Below are 19492 nucleotides of genomic sequence, written 5' to 3' on the forward strand. Positions count from 1 at the left end.
AAGAAGAAAAGAACTAGATGCATAAAAATATTTATAGTAGCTCTATTTTGGAGAGCTAGAAACTGGGGAATACCCACCAACTGGGGAATGGATAAATTCTATGTTATATGGATGCAGTGATTTATGAGTTTTGAAGTAGTTATTTTGGAATTCTCTTAGAAATATTATCAGGATTGATTTCACTTTCATTCATTTCATATTATTTTCGTCAGCTTGTATTAGAATTCTTACAAGGTGCTGTCAGTTATCTAATTTAGCATGGTATTTAACAGTTCTCTAACTCATTAATGTACTTAGTACTTATTAGAGTTTGCACCTTTAAGAGAGCATATATAAGCTAGGAGCCTCAACCAAGATGTATTTTGGGAGATTCAGAGCCAGGATTCAGTTGAGGAGAATCACAAGCCAGGCAGAACTAAGGAAGACAGAGAAGTGGTAGCAGGCTGTCCTGTGGAGAACACTGAAACCAAGAACCTGAAGGCCTCCAGCCTAGCCCCAAACTAGGGAGCCCCAAGTGAAGGAGGTAAGATTTTGATGGAAACAGTAAAGGATTTGGATTTTAACAGGTGGCTGCATTTGAGGTGATTATTACACAGAACTGAAACTAAGGCTGCCTCCAGAAGCCCCCTAAGAAACCTGCACCCAGAGAAGATTATATTTTAGAGAAGAACATTACAAGCTTGTGTTGGAGTTACTATAATTTCAGACAGTGTCTTATCCTTATTTTAGAATCATAAATCTTCATTTTTCTTTTAAAAACATCCAAGTACATGATGATCAATTCTGATGGACATGGCTCTCTTCAACAATGAGAGGATCCAAATCAGTTCCAATTGATCTGTAATGAACAGAACCAGCTATACCCAGAGAAAGAACATTGGGAAATGAGCATGGACCACAACATAATATTTCTACTCTTTCTGTTATTGTTTGCATTTTTGTTTTTCTTCTCGGGTTATTTTTACCTTCTTTCTAAATCCTATCTTGTGAAAAATGTAAGTATGTGTACATATATTGTATTTAACATATACTTTAACATATTTAACATGTATGGGACTACCTGCCATCTAGGGGAGGGGGTAGCGGGAAGGAGGGGAAAAGTTGAAACAAGTTTTTGCAAGGGTCAGTGTTGAAAAATTACCCATGCATATATTTTGTATATAAAAAGCTATAATAATAATAATTTTAAAAAAGGAAATGAGCAAAAACAAATAATAAAAAATTTTTTTAAAGCATCTAAGTAAAGTTTTAGGGTTGCTGTTTGTTTGTTTGTTTTAAAAGCTTGTGATTTCAAGACGCATTTATTTTCTGGCTCAGTAGTTAGTAATAAAAACATGTATCTCATTCATTATAGTAGTTACTTGATAATCTTTTTACCACGTGATAGGTTATAGTTTAGAATCCCTCCCTTTCACAGTCATTATTAGAAGTCTCCTCTTTGAAAATAAACTTCTTTTTTCCCCCCCTGTTTATTTTCCTCTTTGGATAGAAATTTTGCAGAGTCGTCAAGTAAATACCATCTTTCAGAAGTTCTCATAGCAATTTCAACAAAAGGTAATTTTTTTAAAAATTCTTAATCACTTTACAAATAATAAAAAAAAAAAAGTTAATCTTTAAGCAGTCCTAAGGGCAAATTGCAATCATCAGTATCAAATGTTCTGTATAACTAAATTATCTTTTGATTAAGTCAAAAAATAATTTTTTCTTCTAATTTCAAACTGTAGATTTTAACAGTGTAACATACTGTCCTTGTGTTCTTATCTTTTGACCTTTAAAAAGTGAAAGTATTTACTTTTGTATATCGTATAAAGTTTATTATTTAGCACTTAAGAGATCATTCTTTTGTAAAAGGAAATGGCAAACCATTCTAGTATCTTGGCAAGAAAACTCCATATGGGGTCATGAAGAGTCAGACGTGACTGAAAAGTCTGAGGAAGAGCATTGTTTACCTAGCAGACTCTCTCAGTCCTGTAGCTGAGCTAGAGCTAAACAGAAAAGTACTGAAAGTCTATAAGATTAGAGGTGAATTTGGAGTAAAGTACCTATTTGATCTTTGGTTTGGAAGAGATTTCTTAGCCAAATAAAGGATAAAGGTAGGATATAAACAATCTTTTGAATAACTTTTTTTCCCAGTTACATGTAAAAATAACTTTTGTAAAAATGAGATTCATTTGAAAATTTCTTTGACTTCAGTTTTCTCTTTCTTCTTCCCCCTTCCTTTCCTGGGATAAGTAAATTTGATTTAGATTATATATGTTTAGTCATACAAAATATATTTTCTCATTAGTCATCTTTCAGAAGAAAGCACAGACAAAAAAAAGATGAAAAATAATATGCTTTAATATGCATCTGAACTTCCCATCATTTCTTTCTTTAAAGATGGATAGCTCTTTGTATCATGAGTGCTTTGGAATTGTCTTAGATCATTGCATTGCTAACGTGAGCTAAGTCATTCATAGGTGATCATTGTACAATAAAACAATTTTTCCTAAGTTAAAATGAAAGAGCATATATGTGAAACAAACTTGTGCAGCTAAAGGAGAAAGTCTTATTTGCAAAATGAAAATTTTACATCAGATAGCTTTGATAAAGCGTAAATGTCCAACACATGTAAGACCAAGAGTTAGTCTCCAACAAATTAAAGACCAAATAGAATTAACGATAAAAAAAACCAAACTTACAAATAGAAAATATTGACAATCTTATTGTATTGTTTAATGATGTTTAATTTTTTTAATCATTTTTGTGAATTTGACAAATACCAAATAATTTGGATACTTCCATATATAGAGTAAAACAGAAAAAAGTTATACATGCAACTGTTTGATTTTTTTTTTTCCCCATATAGCTCTGTTTTCTTTTCAAATATGCTCTTTATCTTATATTTTCAAAGCTGTCCTGAGTGCCTTTCACTCCTTATTTCTGTTCTCTTCTATGCTTTAAAAAATGCTTCAATGGGGGCAACTAGATGGCAATTCCACTGGGGAAAAAAAAAATCCAAACCTCAACAATCCTAGTAATAAACATGAATAGTGAAGCAAAACAAATTGTCATTGAGTTTTGCTAAAATGTTTTTGTTGTATTTTATTTGGCTTCTCAAGGCCATCACTTTTTTTTTCCTTTTTTTTTAAAGGAGGATAGCATGTTTCATTGTCAGTCATTTGAATTTATTGTTCTTTTGGTCAGATTTTAAATCTTTCAAAGTTATTTTTCTTAAAAATATTGTTATTTTAATTGTTTTCATTGTTTCATTCACTTTATTCTGAATAGTTCATGCAAGTCTTCCCTGGTTATTCTAAAACTGCCTCTTTTATTATTTCTTATGATATAATACTAAATTCTTGTGTCATAATTTTTTTTTCTTCAATTGGTGGTTATTCCTTGGCTTCTAGTTCATTGCTACAATAAAAATTACTACTCTGAACACTTTTTGTAAATATTAGGACTTTTAATCTTTTATTTCCTGCTGAGGTTCCAGACATTAAATCCAGCTAGCCTCAGGGCTCCCTCCAAGTGGTTTCTGTGGAGCTAGTATGGAAATATTTGCATGTCAAATGGGTTAATGCCCAACTTGGGGTCTTTCTAAAGATATTCTTGGATTGTACCTAGAGGACCTCCTCTGCCCCAAATATTGACTTTTTTTTTTTTTTTTTTTTTTTTCCAGCAGTCTATGTGCGCCTGGAGGAGCAAATTTGTTGTGTTTGTGGGGGAAACCCGGAGAGCTTGAAAGTTACTGACCTTTACCATCATCTTCCCAGAATTCTCCCCCTGTTCCTATCTTTTGACCATTTATCTACTGGGAATAAAAAAAAAAAAAAAAAAGCTGCTATAGATGTTTTTGTACATATGGGTTCTTTCCTTCTTCTTTTGATTCCTTTGGCGTATGGGTCTATTTGTGGTATTGCTGAATTAAAAGTTTGTTTGTTACACTTTAGTGATTTTTTTTTTTTTTGAGCATACTTACAAATCATTTTCTAAAATGGCTGGACAAATTAATTCATAGTTGTATCAAGAGTGAATCTATATGCCTGCTTTCCTGAAGTCCTAATAATTGTCTCATTTTTTTTTTTCATTATTGTCGATCTAATTGGTATGAGATTGAACCTTGAAGTTGCTTTAATGTGCTTTTCTCAGATTTGTAATGATTTGGAGCATAGTTTCATAGATCTGTTTATTGGATTACATCTCTTGATGACTGCCTATTCGTATTTTAACCATTTATCAATTAGTGAATGGCTTTTAATCTTTTGAATTTGAATCAGTTCTTTATTCATCTTGGAAATGAGATCTGATGTTGGGCCATATTTAATATTTGCCAGATTCTTCCCATTATTACCAGCAGTTGTTGTAAAATGAGTGCTTATCAAATAATATGGCTTTATAGAATATTATGTTATTATATTGCTTTGTCTCAGTAAGATATATACCTGGTCTGTTTTATTCTTTATTTTTAATTTCTTTATGCATATTTTATATTATTATGTATTCAACCTCTTTATTTTCTAACCATTATCAAATCCTTTTACTGACTAATGTTTTTTAGTATAGTTTGAAATTGGTACTGTGAGGCTCTAGTACTTTCCATATTTTTCTTAATTTTCCTTGAGATTCTTAACCTTTAATCAACCTTAACAGTGATTCCTTAGCTCAGGGGTTAACAAACTGTAGTCCAAGGTCAAAACCCATTTTACTTAGTTGGGTAGATCTAACAATGGTTTTTACTTTTTAAAAGTACAATAAAATTTTATTTAAACATTTAGGAATTATCCTTAGCTTACTAGCCATATAAAAATATGCAGTGGACATATCTATTGGGCAGGTAATCTACCCATACCTGCTCTTGATGAATTTCATCATTTTTCTAATATGATAAAGAAATATCTCAAAAATTGGATTGATATGGTACTGCATGAATAAGTAGATTTAGGTAATATTTTTACTATATTGATTTACCATACCCTTGAGAAAAATAATTCATTTGGATCTCTACTCTATTCCAATCAGTATCAATTGGACAGAATTATATCGAAGTTCTATATATAAAGCCCCAGAGTGTGAGTTGCAGATTCCAAGTTAACTATAGAAAGTTAGATAAAGGCCTTCCACCCTAGTTTTGCCTTGTGGTGATGACCAAGTCCAGCTTGGCAGAGGTGATAATTACATAAGTCCCCAAAATATTTTTGTACCTGTAGACCAAGCACTGGTCCAATAGGAGCAAATGATCATCTTGTGACCACTCAGGTCACTGACTGATAGCTTGCAACTTTTCCTCCTGTTCAAATTAAAGAGAAATCTGTCTATTTTATGTGGAGATATTTCTTGTTTCACTCAACTTGTGACCTTGCTAACATTTTGCTTATACAATGGATTTATTCAGTATTTGGTATAGCTGTTCCAGAATGAGTAGCTATCTAACCCTTTAGGAATAGGGCCCTGGAAGGAGACTGCAGCTCAGATCATGAAGATTTGAGGTTCAGTGCAGAGGTCCAGCCTCTGCAGGGGGTTCAGGGGGCTGAGTAGGAGGAATAGGGTCAGCATCAAAGGAAGACAGGAGTTGTAGGGTAGTTTGAGTGAGGAACTGATGGAAGTGATGCTTCCACTTCTCTCGGGCTCCTTCAGGCTTTATTTTTATATTACATCATGATCATATACTTTAGGTCAATATAGTCTTCAGACATGTGTCTGACTTAATGACCTTTATATGTTACTACATTTGACAGTTAATATTTGAGTAAGTTTTTTATGGTTAAGGGTTGATAATATTGATTATATTACCCAAAGCCAATAATGAAAGGTAAATATCATACAAGGTTAAATGTCAGTGAATTTTGTTAGTTTACTTACGTCTTCTTTGTCAATTCTATGTATTATTTGATTCTTCTATTTCACTGACTTGGAATCATGTACATAGGCATTTGGGGCAATTCCTAGTTTAAGGGTCTTCTGGTTCCTAGATATACTGATCTTTTCTGAGTCTAAATAGGTAAACAACATTATTTCCTAGACCTTTGTATTCTCTCCCATGGTGACAATGCTTTCCATGGTGTTCTCCCCTTTATCATCTCTCTCAGTGAGAGATTAGTTTTATTAGGACAGAATATGCATGTGGAATCATTTCTAATTAACTTGCCCAAATTCCCCATGTCACCAGATTTTTTTGGGTAATGTTTAATGCTGTAATCAAGCCAATTATAAATAATATAGGAAATAGTAGTCCACTAATGAGAATCATAGAAGGAAATGTTGTTCCTGCAAATGTGCTGTGCACATTTGATCTCAATGCTGGGCTTTGCCAATCAGCTTAGATTGTGACTCCCAACGGTTCAGTTCAGTAAAGCGGACCATAGATCTTTTAAGAATATACCATTGGCTCAGACCTCTGTCTGTCTCTTTTACTATAGATGGGATAATTTTAATCTATACTCTAAAGGATGTTTTGTAGTTGTATTCATATAGTTCTTATGTATATTTTTAGTAGGCAGTCACGAGTATTTTAATATTTCCTATAATTATATTTTACATGGGAGTTCTCTTATATGGAGATTTGTAGATAATATAGAGGAAATAATGTTGATTTCTATGACCGCTTGGTGGTATTGAGTACTGGGCTTAATGTCAGAAGGACCTGAGGTCTATTTCTGACCTCAGAAAATTGAGCCTAATACAACATTGGGCAAGTGACTTGACCTTTGTATCAATTTTTTTTTCTTCTGTAAAATGGGAATAATAATAGTATATATCTCCCAGGATTGCTCTATGGGTCAAATGAGATCATTGCAAGTCAAGTGAAGGTGGGAGAAAGTAAAGGAGACATATACACCCAAGGTGGTATGAGCTCCTAAGATTTGTAAGCTACTCTAAAAATTTCATTAAAACCCCCAATCAATCCTATTCCATTCTTGTTATTCAGGAAGTCAATGGCTGATTAAAGAACACGCTCCATACTCTTAAAGATTTTTTTTTTTTTCCTTTTACTACAGAAACCTTTTATTTTTCTCCACAAATCATGCAAGATCAAGGGCTACCTTATGTTTTGATAAATAGTTTTGAAGAACCATATTGTGTGAATGAAGATCATGTAGCAGATCTCAAGAAACAATTTAATCTTGTCACCATGCAAGAATTTCTTGAAAACAAAACACATTTCAGTCAAAAGATACAAGCTATATACATATGGGGAGGGAAACCAGTTATTGACAAGGAGCTACTAACAAGCCTACCTACCTTGAAGATTATTGTAAACTCGGGAGCAGGCCTGGATCATCTGGACCTGAACTTGATTGCCAGCTTTGGTGTAAAACTGGCCAACACTCCACATGCTGTTACTAACAGCACTGCAGATATGGGAATGGCCTTACTTTTGGCAACAGCTCGGAGAATATTAGAAGGTAAAATGACCTTTTAAGCCATTAATTTCATAATGATTGATAACCTGGAGTCTTTATTTGTGAAAATAATGACAATTATTCAAACTGATATTTTTAAAATGTAAAGTCCTTTTCAAATTGTCCTGATTCCTAAATAATGTCTTAAAGTTTATGGAATCCTTCAAGATAATATTTTTAAGTGAACAAATTATATATAGGATGATAAAAGGAAAGCATTTCTGTTGAAATATCGTTAATTTTTTTTTTTTTTAAAACAAGTTCCTAGACCCAAGGTTAAGAACCCTAGTCATATTGTGATAGAGTCCTAGTTTAAAATAAATGTTATAATATAACCTTTTTGTCAGGATATTCTGATCTTTACAGTGAAGGAAAACTACTCCCCGTTTCTAATGTTATACTTATTTTTTGTTAAAACTATTTTATTTTATGTAGAAATGGATGAACCATATATGTTTGAAAGCAAGAATTCTCAGAACAATTTATTTTCTCAGATTGCAAAGTAAAGTAAGTCATAACCTCTTCATTCATTTAGTTTCATGGCTCACTTTTGTATTTTGGACTTTTAGGGATCGAGGTAGCTACTTCACCAGACACTAAGTACTTTTCTCTTAATTGGATGGGACAAGACGTGACTGGCTCTACTCTGGGAATCATAGGTATGGGCAACATTGGCTATAAGGTTGCTCAGCGAGCCAAAGCATTTGAAATGAAGATTCTATATCACAATAGGAACCGCAGGTAAGATTTCCAGTAAATGAATTTCTAAACTTAACTGAAGCTTTGTTTCTCTAAATGAAACTCATTTCCATTTATTGGCACAACACAGTGTAATTATAAATTTCCTCTTGTTTCTCTATATGTATATCTTAAGTCAGATGTTCACCATCATTCTTTCTTTCTTCCCTATTCCAATTCCTGAATTTTCCCTCAAAAGTATATCTTCTTATTAAACAATATTACTTCTATCTTTCTTTACCTATCCTGTTTCCTCCAGATATGTAGTTATAACAGAAAGGAGTTCTCCCTTCCCCCCCCCTCCCCCCAACAAATAATGTCTTATAAAAATAGTTTTGGCTTTACAGATTCTCCTCTATCCCAAAAGGATATTGGGAATCCCTTACTTTCTACAGACTACATTTTGAGAACTGTTACTTTATGATGTTTTGACTTGGTGAATATACATAAGCTGTTTTTTCCCTATCTTATCCTTTGATTTATGTCGCCAACTAGAGCTAGGATTTGAACACAGTATTTCTTTCTTTCTTTCTTCCTTTCTTTCTTTTCTTTTTTTTCTTTTGTATTTCAATAGCATTTTGTTTTTTTCAATTATATGTAAAGATAGTTTTCAACATTCATTTTTGTAAGAATTCGAGTTCCAAATTTTTCTCCCTCCCTTCCTTCTTTTCTGTCTCCCTAAGACAGTAAGCAATCTGACATAGGTTATACATTTTTTTTGTACATGTGGTTCCTTTTCTCTTTTTTATGATCTTTGAGACACAGACCTATTAAAGACACTGCTGGATCAAAGGATGTGTTCTCCAGAATGGTTGGATTACTTCACAACTCTGTATTAATGTCTCAGTTTTTTTTCACATCCCCTCCAACATTTATCATTTTCTTTTCCTGCCATCTTAAACAATCTGATAGGTATGAGCTGATATCAGTTGTTTTAATTTGTATTTCTCTAATCAATAGTGATGTAGAACATTTTTTTCTAATGAGTATAGATAGTTTGAATTTCTTTATCTGAGAATTGCTTGTTCATATCCCTTGATCATTTAACAATTGTATAATGACTTGTATTCTTATAAATTTGACTCAATTTTCTATATATTTTAGAAATGAAGCTTTTAGAAACACTGGCTATAAAAATTGTTTCCCAGAAAACCTTTTTAATTTAATGTAAAATGGATAATTTTGATTACATTTCATAATCTTCTCTTTTGTTTGGTCATAAATTCCTCTTTTTCCCCAAAGATGTGACAGATAAACTATCCCTTACTCTTCTAATTTGCTTATAGTATCACCCTTTATGTTTAAATCATGAATCCATTTCTACTTTGTCTTGGTAAAGGGTATGATATGTTGATCTATGCCTAGTTTCTGCATATTATTTTCCAGTTTTTCCAGAAGTTTTTGTCATAATTATGAACAGTTTTTCTGTCTCTAAATCCAGTGCTTTTCCCCACTATATCACCATCTCCCTGCTTCTTTTATGCAACTTGAACTTAATTATAAGCCCTTAGTCTAAGTAATTTGTCTGAACTTTTATCTTGTTTCAGGTTCCTTTCCAGCGACTTTAATGGATTTTGGTCTTGGTCTCGAAGTTTCTTTAAGTATTTTGGGCTGTTTCTGATTAGTAAACTCACTTTTTTCACTTTTGATTTATTCTGGCAGGAAGGTGGAAGAAGAACAGGCAGTTGGAGCCCATTACTGTGAAAAGTTGGATGAGTTGCTGCAGCAATCGGACTTTGTAATGCTGGTTCTCTCTCTGACACCCCAGACTCATAAGTTGATTGGAAAGAGGGAACTAGGACTAATGAAACCCACTGCTATTCTTATAAACATTGGCAGAGGTAATAAATACTGTAAGATATGCCTACCAAAATGATATTTTTCCTCATTGGAAAGCTGCAGCAAGATATCTCAAATATTTGGCATTCTTTATCAGCTTCATTCTTTTGCAACTTTTTTGATTCAAAGAGTAATTGAGACTGGTAGGCAAGAGTTGAAATTCTTCTAATTGTAAGAGTTCTTGACTTTTTTGAATATATTTTGAACCCAATTTATGAATAAGCTAAACTAAAAGATTTTTTTTAATTCAGATTTTTAAAATTACTTCTGTGGGAAAGAACAATGTCATATTAGATATCTTTTAAGTTCACTTGTATCCTTCTCGGTGTTTAGTTATTACTTTTCTTAGCAACATTCTCTTTTTCTTAATATTTGTATGATGCCTAATTTAAATAATTACATATAATAATCATTCCTATGCCCATTCTGAATTAAGTAATGGGTTGTATATTGATTGAACTTATAAAAACAAAAATCCTAACAGTTTAATAGACATTGAGATGACATGACAAAATCTGCGGTGACTGCATATGTCAATGCTAGTCTACTGAAGATCAGAAAACGGTAGAGCTTAGATTCCAGAGCTCTGGAACTGACTCTGTTACTAACTATGGCCTTGAATAAGCTTTGTGCCTTAATTACTTGATATATTTATGATAAAGATAATATCTGGAATTGTAACTCAAAGGATTAAGTAATAGAGAAGTGCTTTGGAAAATAAAAATATATAAATATTATCAACAAATGTATAAAAAAGAATATGGGAATAGATAAATCTATAATCAATACAATTATATACCTATATTATATAATATATTGCATTATAATATTATATATAATAAAGGTATAATCTTTATATATTATAGCATATTCTTTATATACTTGTAAAGAATATGCTACATAATATATAAATACAATACATATTAAAATATATAGCATTGTCATTCTAACTGATATCAGTATTTTCTTCTGGTTCTTTGGTGACCATGCAAGCAGAAACTTCCTCCACATGGAAGATATATTAAAAAATAAACTCTATACATCTGTAGCCTTAGCACTAAACACTGGTCATATAAATCTGTTCTAGAGACTACTGTTATAACGAACAAAAGAACAGTGTTTTAAATAATTGGACTTCAAAAATAAAGTATCCTGATCAGAACTTCTCGCTAGGCTTTGTTACTCTAAACTTTGGAATAAGGCATTTACTGAATATACTGATTGACATTCAGAAAGAGCATCATAAACCTTTCTGCAAATCTGATCATTCTAAGTTTAAAGGAGGAGAATTTCTTTCTCAGCTTACCAACTACTTGATGAGATATGGACATTTCATTTTGAAATGACATGAGAGAGGCTTCATAGTGTAGTGAACTTGGAATTTGCAATACCTGAGTTTAAATCCTGTCCCTGATATTTCTTGGTTGTGTCATCCTGGGCAAGTCACTCATTTTGACCATCAGCTTCCATATCTGTCAAATGAGGGAATTGGAATGTATAACCCATGAGATACATTCCTTTCAGTTTTAAATTTATAATAAGTTGCTGATAATCGTTAATGCTGATAATATCAGTCAGCAGCTGATATTTTTATAGAAATGTAAGGTTTGTGAAGTAGTTTCTACACATTATTTCATGTCATCCTCCCAACAAGCCTATAAAATGAGTATTAAAGTTGTCAACCCAATTGTATAGTTAAGGAAACCAAAGACCCAATGAAATGCCCATAGACACAGGGCTAGCATATGAAACTGAATTAAAACCCATGTCTCTCACTTTAGAGCAGCTAGGTGACACAGTGGAGAATTCTGGGTCAAGAGTTAAGAAATCTCATCTTCCTGATTTTCAAATCTGGCTTCAGATACTTACTAGCTATGCTATCTGGAGGAAGTCACTTATTGCTTTTGCCTCAGTTTACTTCATTTACAAAATGAACTGGAGAAGGAAATAGCAAACCACTGTGGTATCCTTGCCAAGAGAACCCCAAATGGGGTCACAGTCAGACAACTGGAAAAAATGACTGAACAACAGCAACTCTAAGGCTGACCTTATTTCTACAATAACCTTCATCTCAAATGATGTTTGCTCTTGAGTTGTAAAAAAAAGTTTATCTCAATAGATGCAGAAAAAGCATTTGATAAAATCCAACATCCATTCCTATTAAAAACATTAGAGTATAGGAATAAACTGAATTTTCCTTAAAACGATCAGTAGCATCTATTTAAAATCAGCAAGTATCATTTATAATGGGGATAAACCAGAACCAATCCCAGTACGATCAGGGATGAAATAAGGTTGCCCACTATGACCATAATGCTTTAAATGAGAAGTTGCTCTTGAGTTATTTTTTTAAAAAAAGTAACTTTTACACTTAAACAGAGCCACATAACTCCTTTTTTTATTTTTATGTCACTTTCATTTGATATTATGTCATTTGATATTCATGTGTTGTCATTTGACCAGTTAGAACAGGAGTAACTATATGGTTTTAAAGTTACCTAACAGGATGAAATATGGATATTTCTTCTATTAAATATATTTTTATATTGTATACATATGTTATATATACACATGTACACATACACATATGCAAGCTATATATATATTTATTATATATAGTTTAATGATAATGACAAAGATTAATTATGATTATAATAAATACTGTTACCTTAATTCAGGTCAATTAGTTGATCAAGATGCCCTAGTTGAAGCTCTTCAAACTGGGATTATTAAAGCAGCCGGACTGGATGTGACTTATCCTGAACCCCTGCCAAGGTAAAACAAAAAATTGTTCCTGCAAAATATTTTTTTTTTTTTTTAGATAAAAAGAAGCAAAATTTCCAGTCCACATTTGGGATTGAAAGTTTTCTTCAGTTGATGTCTCAATCATAGACTCACAGGATTTTAGAGATATTCTAATCCTTTTTTTCCTATCTGGCTACCATCTTTGGATCTTCTGATTTCTCCCTAGATCAAGTACCTTCTGTCCCTCTTCCAAACATACATTTCATCTTTCTTTTGTTGTCTTCCTCTACTACATCATTTGCTTTTTAGAGCATGGATTTTCTTTTTTCTTCTTTTTTTTTTTTTTTTTTTTTTTTTTTTTTTTTTTTTTTTTTTATCCCTAGTACTTAGCAGAGTACCTGAAATATAGTAGTATTTAATAAATATTCATTAACTTTTCACTATCTAGGTGATATCCCAGTATAGGAATTTTTCCTGTGGTATATCTGAGAGTTATTTGCCTGTCTTATAATTGAATATCTTCAGTGACAGATTCTTTAGTATCCCCATGAGTCAATCCATTTCAATGCCTGTGAGTCAGTTGAACAATTCTAACATTTAAATAGATTTTGGTTGGATATAAGAACACCTCATCACTTTTCCCCACTGGTCCTAACTGCCATTTTTAGCAAAGCAAAATCTATCATTTCATTTATATATGCTTCAAATTTCTGAACTCAAATTTTGTGTATCTATTAAGTCTCCTCTTCTCCAGTCTAACTACCTAGCTTCCTCAACTGCAACATGAGAATATTTGACTAACTTAGTGTTTCTGAAACTTGTTGTTTTCAGTGATCCTTGACATGCTTAAAATTATTGAGGGTTATATCTATTGATATTTTACTATATTTGACAGCAAAATTGTTAAAAAAATATTAAAATATTTTAAATAAACTCATATGAAAATAATAATAAACCTATGACATGTTAACATGAATAACATACTTTTCTGAAAAATAACTACATCTTCCAAAACAAAAAATTTAATGAGAGGAGTGATTTTTTTTTGTTGTTGTTGTTGTTGTTGTTGTTATTGTTGTTGTTTTGGTTGCTTTTCACAGATATAGAGTTAGACAATGGAGAATTTTTACAGGCAAATAACATCTTAATAGTCAAATAGTTATGACCTTGTGAATCCTTCAAACAAGTCATAAAAACTCCCAGGGGTTTTCTTACTTCATAGGAAAATATTTAAGATCTTGTCTGGTTCTAATATTTTTCCCATAAATCAAATTTCCTTGAATTTTCTTAAATTTTCTTAAATTTTCTAAATTTTTACCTTTGTGTAAATATTAAAATTATAACTATAGTTTTTTTTCATAATTCTAAATGAAACCAGTGAAATTGTAGCAATGTATTTCAGATCCCATCCTTTGTTAAAAGTAACAAAATGATGCTAACGGCTCGTTTGTAGCACAACTCTTCAAACTAAGTCAGTGATTAAAATTTAAGATTTGTCACTTTCATTTATTATTCTTTGCTTTGCCATCATTAGCAACATAATACAAAAATATTGTCTCATCTATAAATACCTTGACTATATGAAGTCAAATTTTGTGTATTTAGTCTTTTCTTCTCTAAGCTAATTATCTGCATTAATTTAAACTCTTAGGTGATAGTTTTTAGACCCCTTGCTATTCTGGTTGCTATAATTTGGTTTGTTGAAGTCTCAAAATTTGTCATCAAGAAGTGAACATATGAAATGTGACCAAGACATTATATCATGGGGATATTATTCCCTAGTAGCTAACATTATATTTCTATGAATGCAACAAATAACTATATTATTTTGAAAAATTATAAAAAGCCACACCACATTGTTAGCTTATTGAGCTTGTGGTGAACCAGAACTGGGAGTAGAAGCTAATTATTTTCTTATGAATTCTTGGCAAACTATCCTGTCTTGTATAGTTGATTTATTGAACCTAAATAAAAACCTTTACATTTAATTCTTTAAAATAATACCTAATTTTCATTCAGTGTTCTATTTTTTAAAGTAATCTTGAAGACAAAATGGTATATTAGATCCTTGATTTGGTTGCCTAGAGTCCTGGGCTCTAGTATTGACTCTCCCAGCAACTCAAACTCTGTCCTTACTTTGGGCCTCTAGTTCTCTCATCTTTAAAATGAGAATATTCGAGCCTCCAAGTTCCTATCTGGTTCTAAAATTCCATTATTCTTCTATGAATCAAATAGAATTTTTATTCTTTTTTTTAATCTCCTACAAATTTTCATCATCTTGCAAATACAAAAAAATGAAACTGCCATATAGTCATTTTAAAAAATAAAACCTGAATAATGTTTAACGCATTTGTATTACAGATCTCATCCTTTGTTAAAGTTAAAAAACGTTATCCTAACACCTCATATTGGAAGTGCAACTCATCAAAGTCGACGTCTCATGATGGAAAATATGGTTGAAAGCCTTCTGGCTGCTCTCAGTGGTCTTTCTATTCCTAATGAAGTAAATCTTAAATGATTTGTTTGGGTGGAGAGATCATAATGATGAAAACTTGACAGATTAAATGACAAAGGCTTATTTTTACTTTGCATACTTTATATATCCTAGTACTTTGTGAAATTAAAACTCAGATTTTCATTTTATTATGTTTGAAGAGTTAACAGAGAATATGTATTCCCCAAAATCCTTCAGAATCTAACACTGTGCTGAATATAAGTAATATATCTTTGATAATTCTGTTATTCTATCTTCATGGAATTTGCAGTTTTGAAAGCTTACCTACCAAAAAAGCAAACATGGTAAATAAGGCAGGAAAGAAATTCACTAGAGTGGATAAGGAAAGGAACGATGAAACCAAAAAGTAGAAAGGAATGCAAAAACATTTGGTAAGCATTGACAATTCAAGTCTATCTCTAACCAAAATTGCAGAGTAGGCCAGGTTATTTTTCCATTTCTATTTTTGCCTTATAGGCATCCTCTTTAATCAATATTCTTTGACTATTCTGGAGGGGACCCAACAACTGTAATGAAAATAATTATATTAATTTGGTATAACTGATTTCATTTTAAGTTTGTTTTTTTTTTTTTTTTTTTTAGTTGAGATGTTTTGAGTAAGTAATTTTGCTATTAGAAGTACTCTTCTATACTGCATATTGTTTTTCACTAATAAGATGAATACTTGTATGATATAGTTTGGTCAAAGCATGTGTGTTTAAAAACTAATAAACAATATGTAAACTTTCAAATATGAACAACCACAAATAAAATTATTTAAATCTATTTTATCAGTTTACCACATAATTTGGTTGTTAGAAAATTAAATAAACTCAGTAATGAATCCATTAGAACTTCAGTGAAACTAGTCAATACCTTCTACTATATTACTCATGGATTTAATTATCATCTCTATACTGCCAGTTCTCAGCTCCAGTTATTCTATCCCAGTCTTTGCTGACATCTCCAACTACAGTTAAGAAGTTCTGAATGTAATATTAAAGTAAACGTCTTAAACTCAATGTGTCCAAAACAGAACTCATCTTTTCCACTAATCCTTTTCCTTTTCTCCCTTCTCCTTTCCCTTTTACTGTAGATGGTAAACACATCCTCTTAGTGTCTCATGCTGTCATCCTTGATTCCTTACTTGACTCCCTCTTATTCAAATTATTGCTTAGACATATCGATCTCATCTTTGCAATATGTAACAGGTAATATTGCCATCCCTCCAGTACAGACCTTAATCACCTCTAGTACAGACTATGCCAAGAGCCTGTAGATATTTTTTTTTCTTGCTTCAAATAGCTCTCTATTCCAATCCATTCTCCATTCAGCCACTAAAGTGATTTTCCTAAAGTGCAAGTCCGAGTATGTCACCCCTCCTCATCTCCCACTTTCCATAAACACCAGTGGCTTCCTAGTGCCTCCAGGAACAAATACAAAATGTACTTCTTGCTATTCAAATTCCTTCATAACCTAGTGCTTTCCTACCTTTTCAGTCTTTTCACACCTTATTCCCTGATACATACTCTTTATTCCAGTGGCACTAGCTTCCAAACTGTTCCATGAACAAGACACTCCAACTCTGGCTTTTAGCCTTTCCCTCTGGCTATCTCCCATTCCCAGAATACTCTCTCTGCTCTACTTACTGACCTTCTTTGCTTCTATTAAGTCCCATCTAAAATTCCAGTTTTCTATGGGAAGGCTTCTCCAATCCTTAATACTAATGCTTTCCTTCTGTTAATTATTGCCCATTTATTTTGTATATAGCTTACCTTTTACGAATTTGTTTGTACACTGTCTCATCCATTAGATTGTGAGCTCCTTGAGTTCAGAAACTGTCTTGTATCTTTTTTGTATCTCTGGGCTTAGCACAGTGCCCGAAACATTGTAGGTGCTCGATGTTTATTAGCTGATTGATTGGGGAAACTCCCATTGTGGAGGAAACTTCCTCCAGCAAGCAGGTCAGCAGTTTGGTGATGTCAAAATATTTTGGAGATAATCCTGTTTCCCAAAACTAAGGCCCATAAAGAAGTTGTATTCTGAGTTTATCATAACAATAATCCTTTGTGTTTAGGATGACATCACCCTCTGGCAAAGTGTATTGCTTGGACTAGTACCAAAGGATCACTTGAGGGATATAGTTCCCTCTATTTCTTGGGACTATCCATCCATCACATAATCCCTGGAATCCACATAACGTAACCCACTTGTAGTATGTAAAACCTGTCTATGGTCCAAAATGTTAAGCCTTCTTTTTTGGAAGGGGAGTGGTTGGGAGATGGGAGGGGCCTTCCATTTTCAAAAATCATTTGCCTCATTCTGAAATGAATTAAACTTCTTTATGTTCTGATTCTCCTGTCTCTAGCCTTCTTTGTGTGGCTTTGGCCACCTATAGAGGCCAGTTCTGGCTGATAGCTGCCAACATAGAGTTTATATGATATAGTAAGAAATTAAGTGACATGCTTGTGATACCAGAGGCTGCACTTGAGCCCTGATCTTCTAATTCTGAGATTAGTTCTCTATCTACTGAGTCATGGTGCCAGTTGTGGGCCAGGATACTGATAGAACTGGAAAGGCTTGTGTTCACCTTTCACTTGCCCACAACAGCAAGACATTGATGTGAGTAAGTATGCTGGCAGTAGATCTGAGGCATTTTATGTTAACTTTGCCCCCACACGAACTTATTGAGAAACATTCTATGGATTTTTGATACTAGAAGAATATAAAAGTGGTTTGTAGTATTAGGCAGACGAATGGAATAAACTGATTGAAGACCTCTCATGACAATGTGGTCTTGACCTATGCCCTAATTGTGACTTGAGACTTTGCAATAATAATAGTTGATCTACAGCTAAAACTGCATTTATCCTAGATAATTAGATAGATTATCTTAGATAACCAAACATTTCCTTTCTGTGTCTGGGATTAAATAAATGCTTTCTCTTTGTACCTGATAATGTCTCTGATTAATTGGGAAGGGGGTCTTGCACCTGACCTGTCCCACACAAAAAGGAATAAAAAAATAAAATTTAAGTGTGAGAAAGAGGGATGTACTGAGAGTAGAATGAGGCAAATTATCTATTAAAAAATGGTATAAAAACTTTTACAATGCAGAGAATGATGCACTTTGAATCTTACTCTCATCAGAGTTGGCTTAAAAAAGGAATAGCCTACACATTTGATGAGGTGTCAGGGAACCAAATTATGAAGTGCTGAGAATTGGGGTGGAAGATGTTCTCTCTTTCAGAGCCACAAGTCCTATGGGAAAGACAAACCAGAAATCTGTGTGGCAAAAAGGGACTTACTGGCACTGAGAAGCTAGCTTGCTAGGAAGACAGACTTCTTAGTGGGCAAAGAGTCCTGGCAGGACAGTTTGCTTAAGAAAGCTTCCTTAGCAAGCATAATCCTGTTTAGAACTGCTGCAAAAATTTGGGGTTCAGAATTGTCTTTTATTAGCTGTTTGAGGCTTAGGGCTTCAATTCAAAATTGAATGAGATATGCCCCAAGCCTAGATTTCCAGTTGAAAAGAGATTACTTAATACTTATTGTATATCTTATTTATACTTTAATATATTTAACATCTACTGGTCATCCTGCCATCTAGGGGAGGAGGCAGGGGGAAGGAGGGGAAAAATTGGAACAAAAGGTTTGGCATTTGTCAATCCTGTAAAATTACCCATACATATAATTTGTAAATAAAAAGCTATTAAAAAAAAAAAGAGAGATTACTTATTTTGGGAGTTTCTCTTGTGAACAGAAGGGTGTGGCCCCTCCCAAGAGGCTGGAAGAGTTTGAGACCCTAAATCTCTCACAGATTAAAGGGGACATAGTTTCAGGGGCCCCTCAAAGGTTAAAGGGGACACAATTTATATCACATTCATTTAGGAATAGAAATCTATCTTACTCTACAAGGAAGTAGGAAGAGAAGTGGATGAGAAGAAGAGGAGTGGGCTGGTAGAATGGAGAGTTTAATGGAGGCAATGGTCAGAAGCAAAACACTTAAGTATGGACAGGATGAAAGGAGAGAGAGAGAGAGAGAGAGAAGGATAATAGGGGGCAAAATAGGATGAAAGAAAATGCACAGTAAGTGTAATTGAGAAAAAAATTTTTACAGTAAGTTTCTCTGATAAAGACCTAATTTCTCAAATATATAGAAAATGGAGTCAAATTTATAAGAATACAAGTCATCCTCCAATTGATAAATAGTTAAAGAATATGAATAAGCAGTTTTCAGACTCAAAAATCAAAACTATCTGTAATCATAAAATACTTAGAGTAAATCATTCTT

At 32.8% G+C, this 19492-nt stretch overlaps 1 protein-coding gene across 1 annotated transcript in view; it reads left to right on the plus strand.

Annotated features, from left to right (window-relative positions):
* The first annotated feature begins 419 nt into the window (after window positions 1-419).
* Window positions 420-19492, plus strand: part of RBFA (ribosome binding factor A) — a 54465-nt gene continuing 35392 nt past the window's right edge. Inside the window, exons 1-7 of the mRNA XM_031946892.1 lie at window positions 420-523; window positions 1490-1554; window positions 6981-7388; window positions 7955-8126; window positions 9786-9964; window positions 12641-12737; window positions 15069-15222. Coding sequence (XP_031802752.1) covers window positions 7007-7388; window positions 7955-8126; window positions 9786-9964; window positions 12641-12737; window positions 15069-15222 — 984 coding nt within the window. The 5' untranslated portion in view covers window positions 420-523; window positions 1490-1554; window positions 6981-7006. The remainder of the gene's footprint in view (window positions 524-1489; window positions 1555-6980; window positions 7389-7954; window positions 8127-9785; window positions 9965-12640; window positions 12738-15068; window positions 15223-19492) is intronic.

The sequence above is a fragment of the Sarcophilus harrisii genome, chromosome 1 (assembly GCF_902635505.1).
Source record: "Sarcophilus harrisii chromosome 1, mSarHar1.11, whole genome shotgun sequence".
NCBI lineage: Eukaryota > Metazoa > Chordata > Mammalia > Dasyuromorphia > Dasyuridae > Sarcophilus > Sarcophilus harrisii.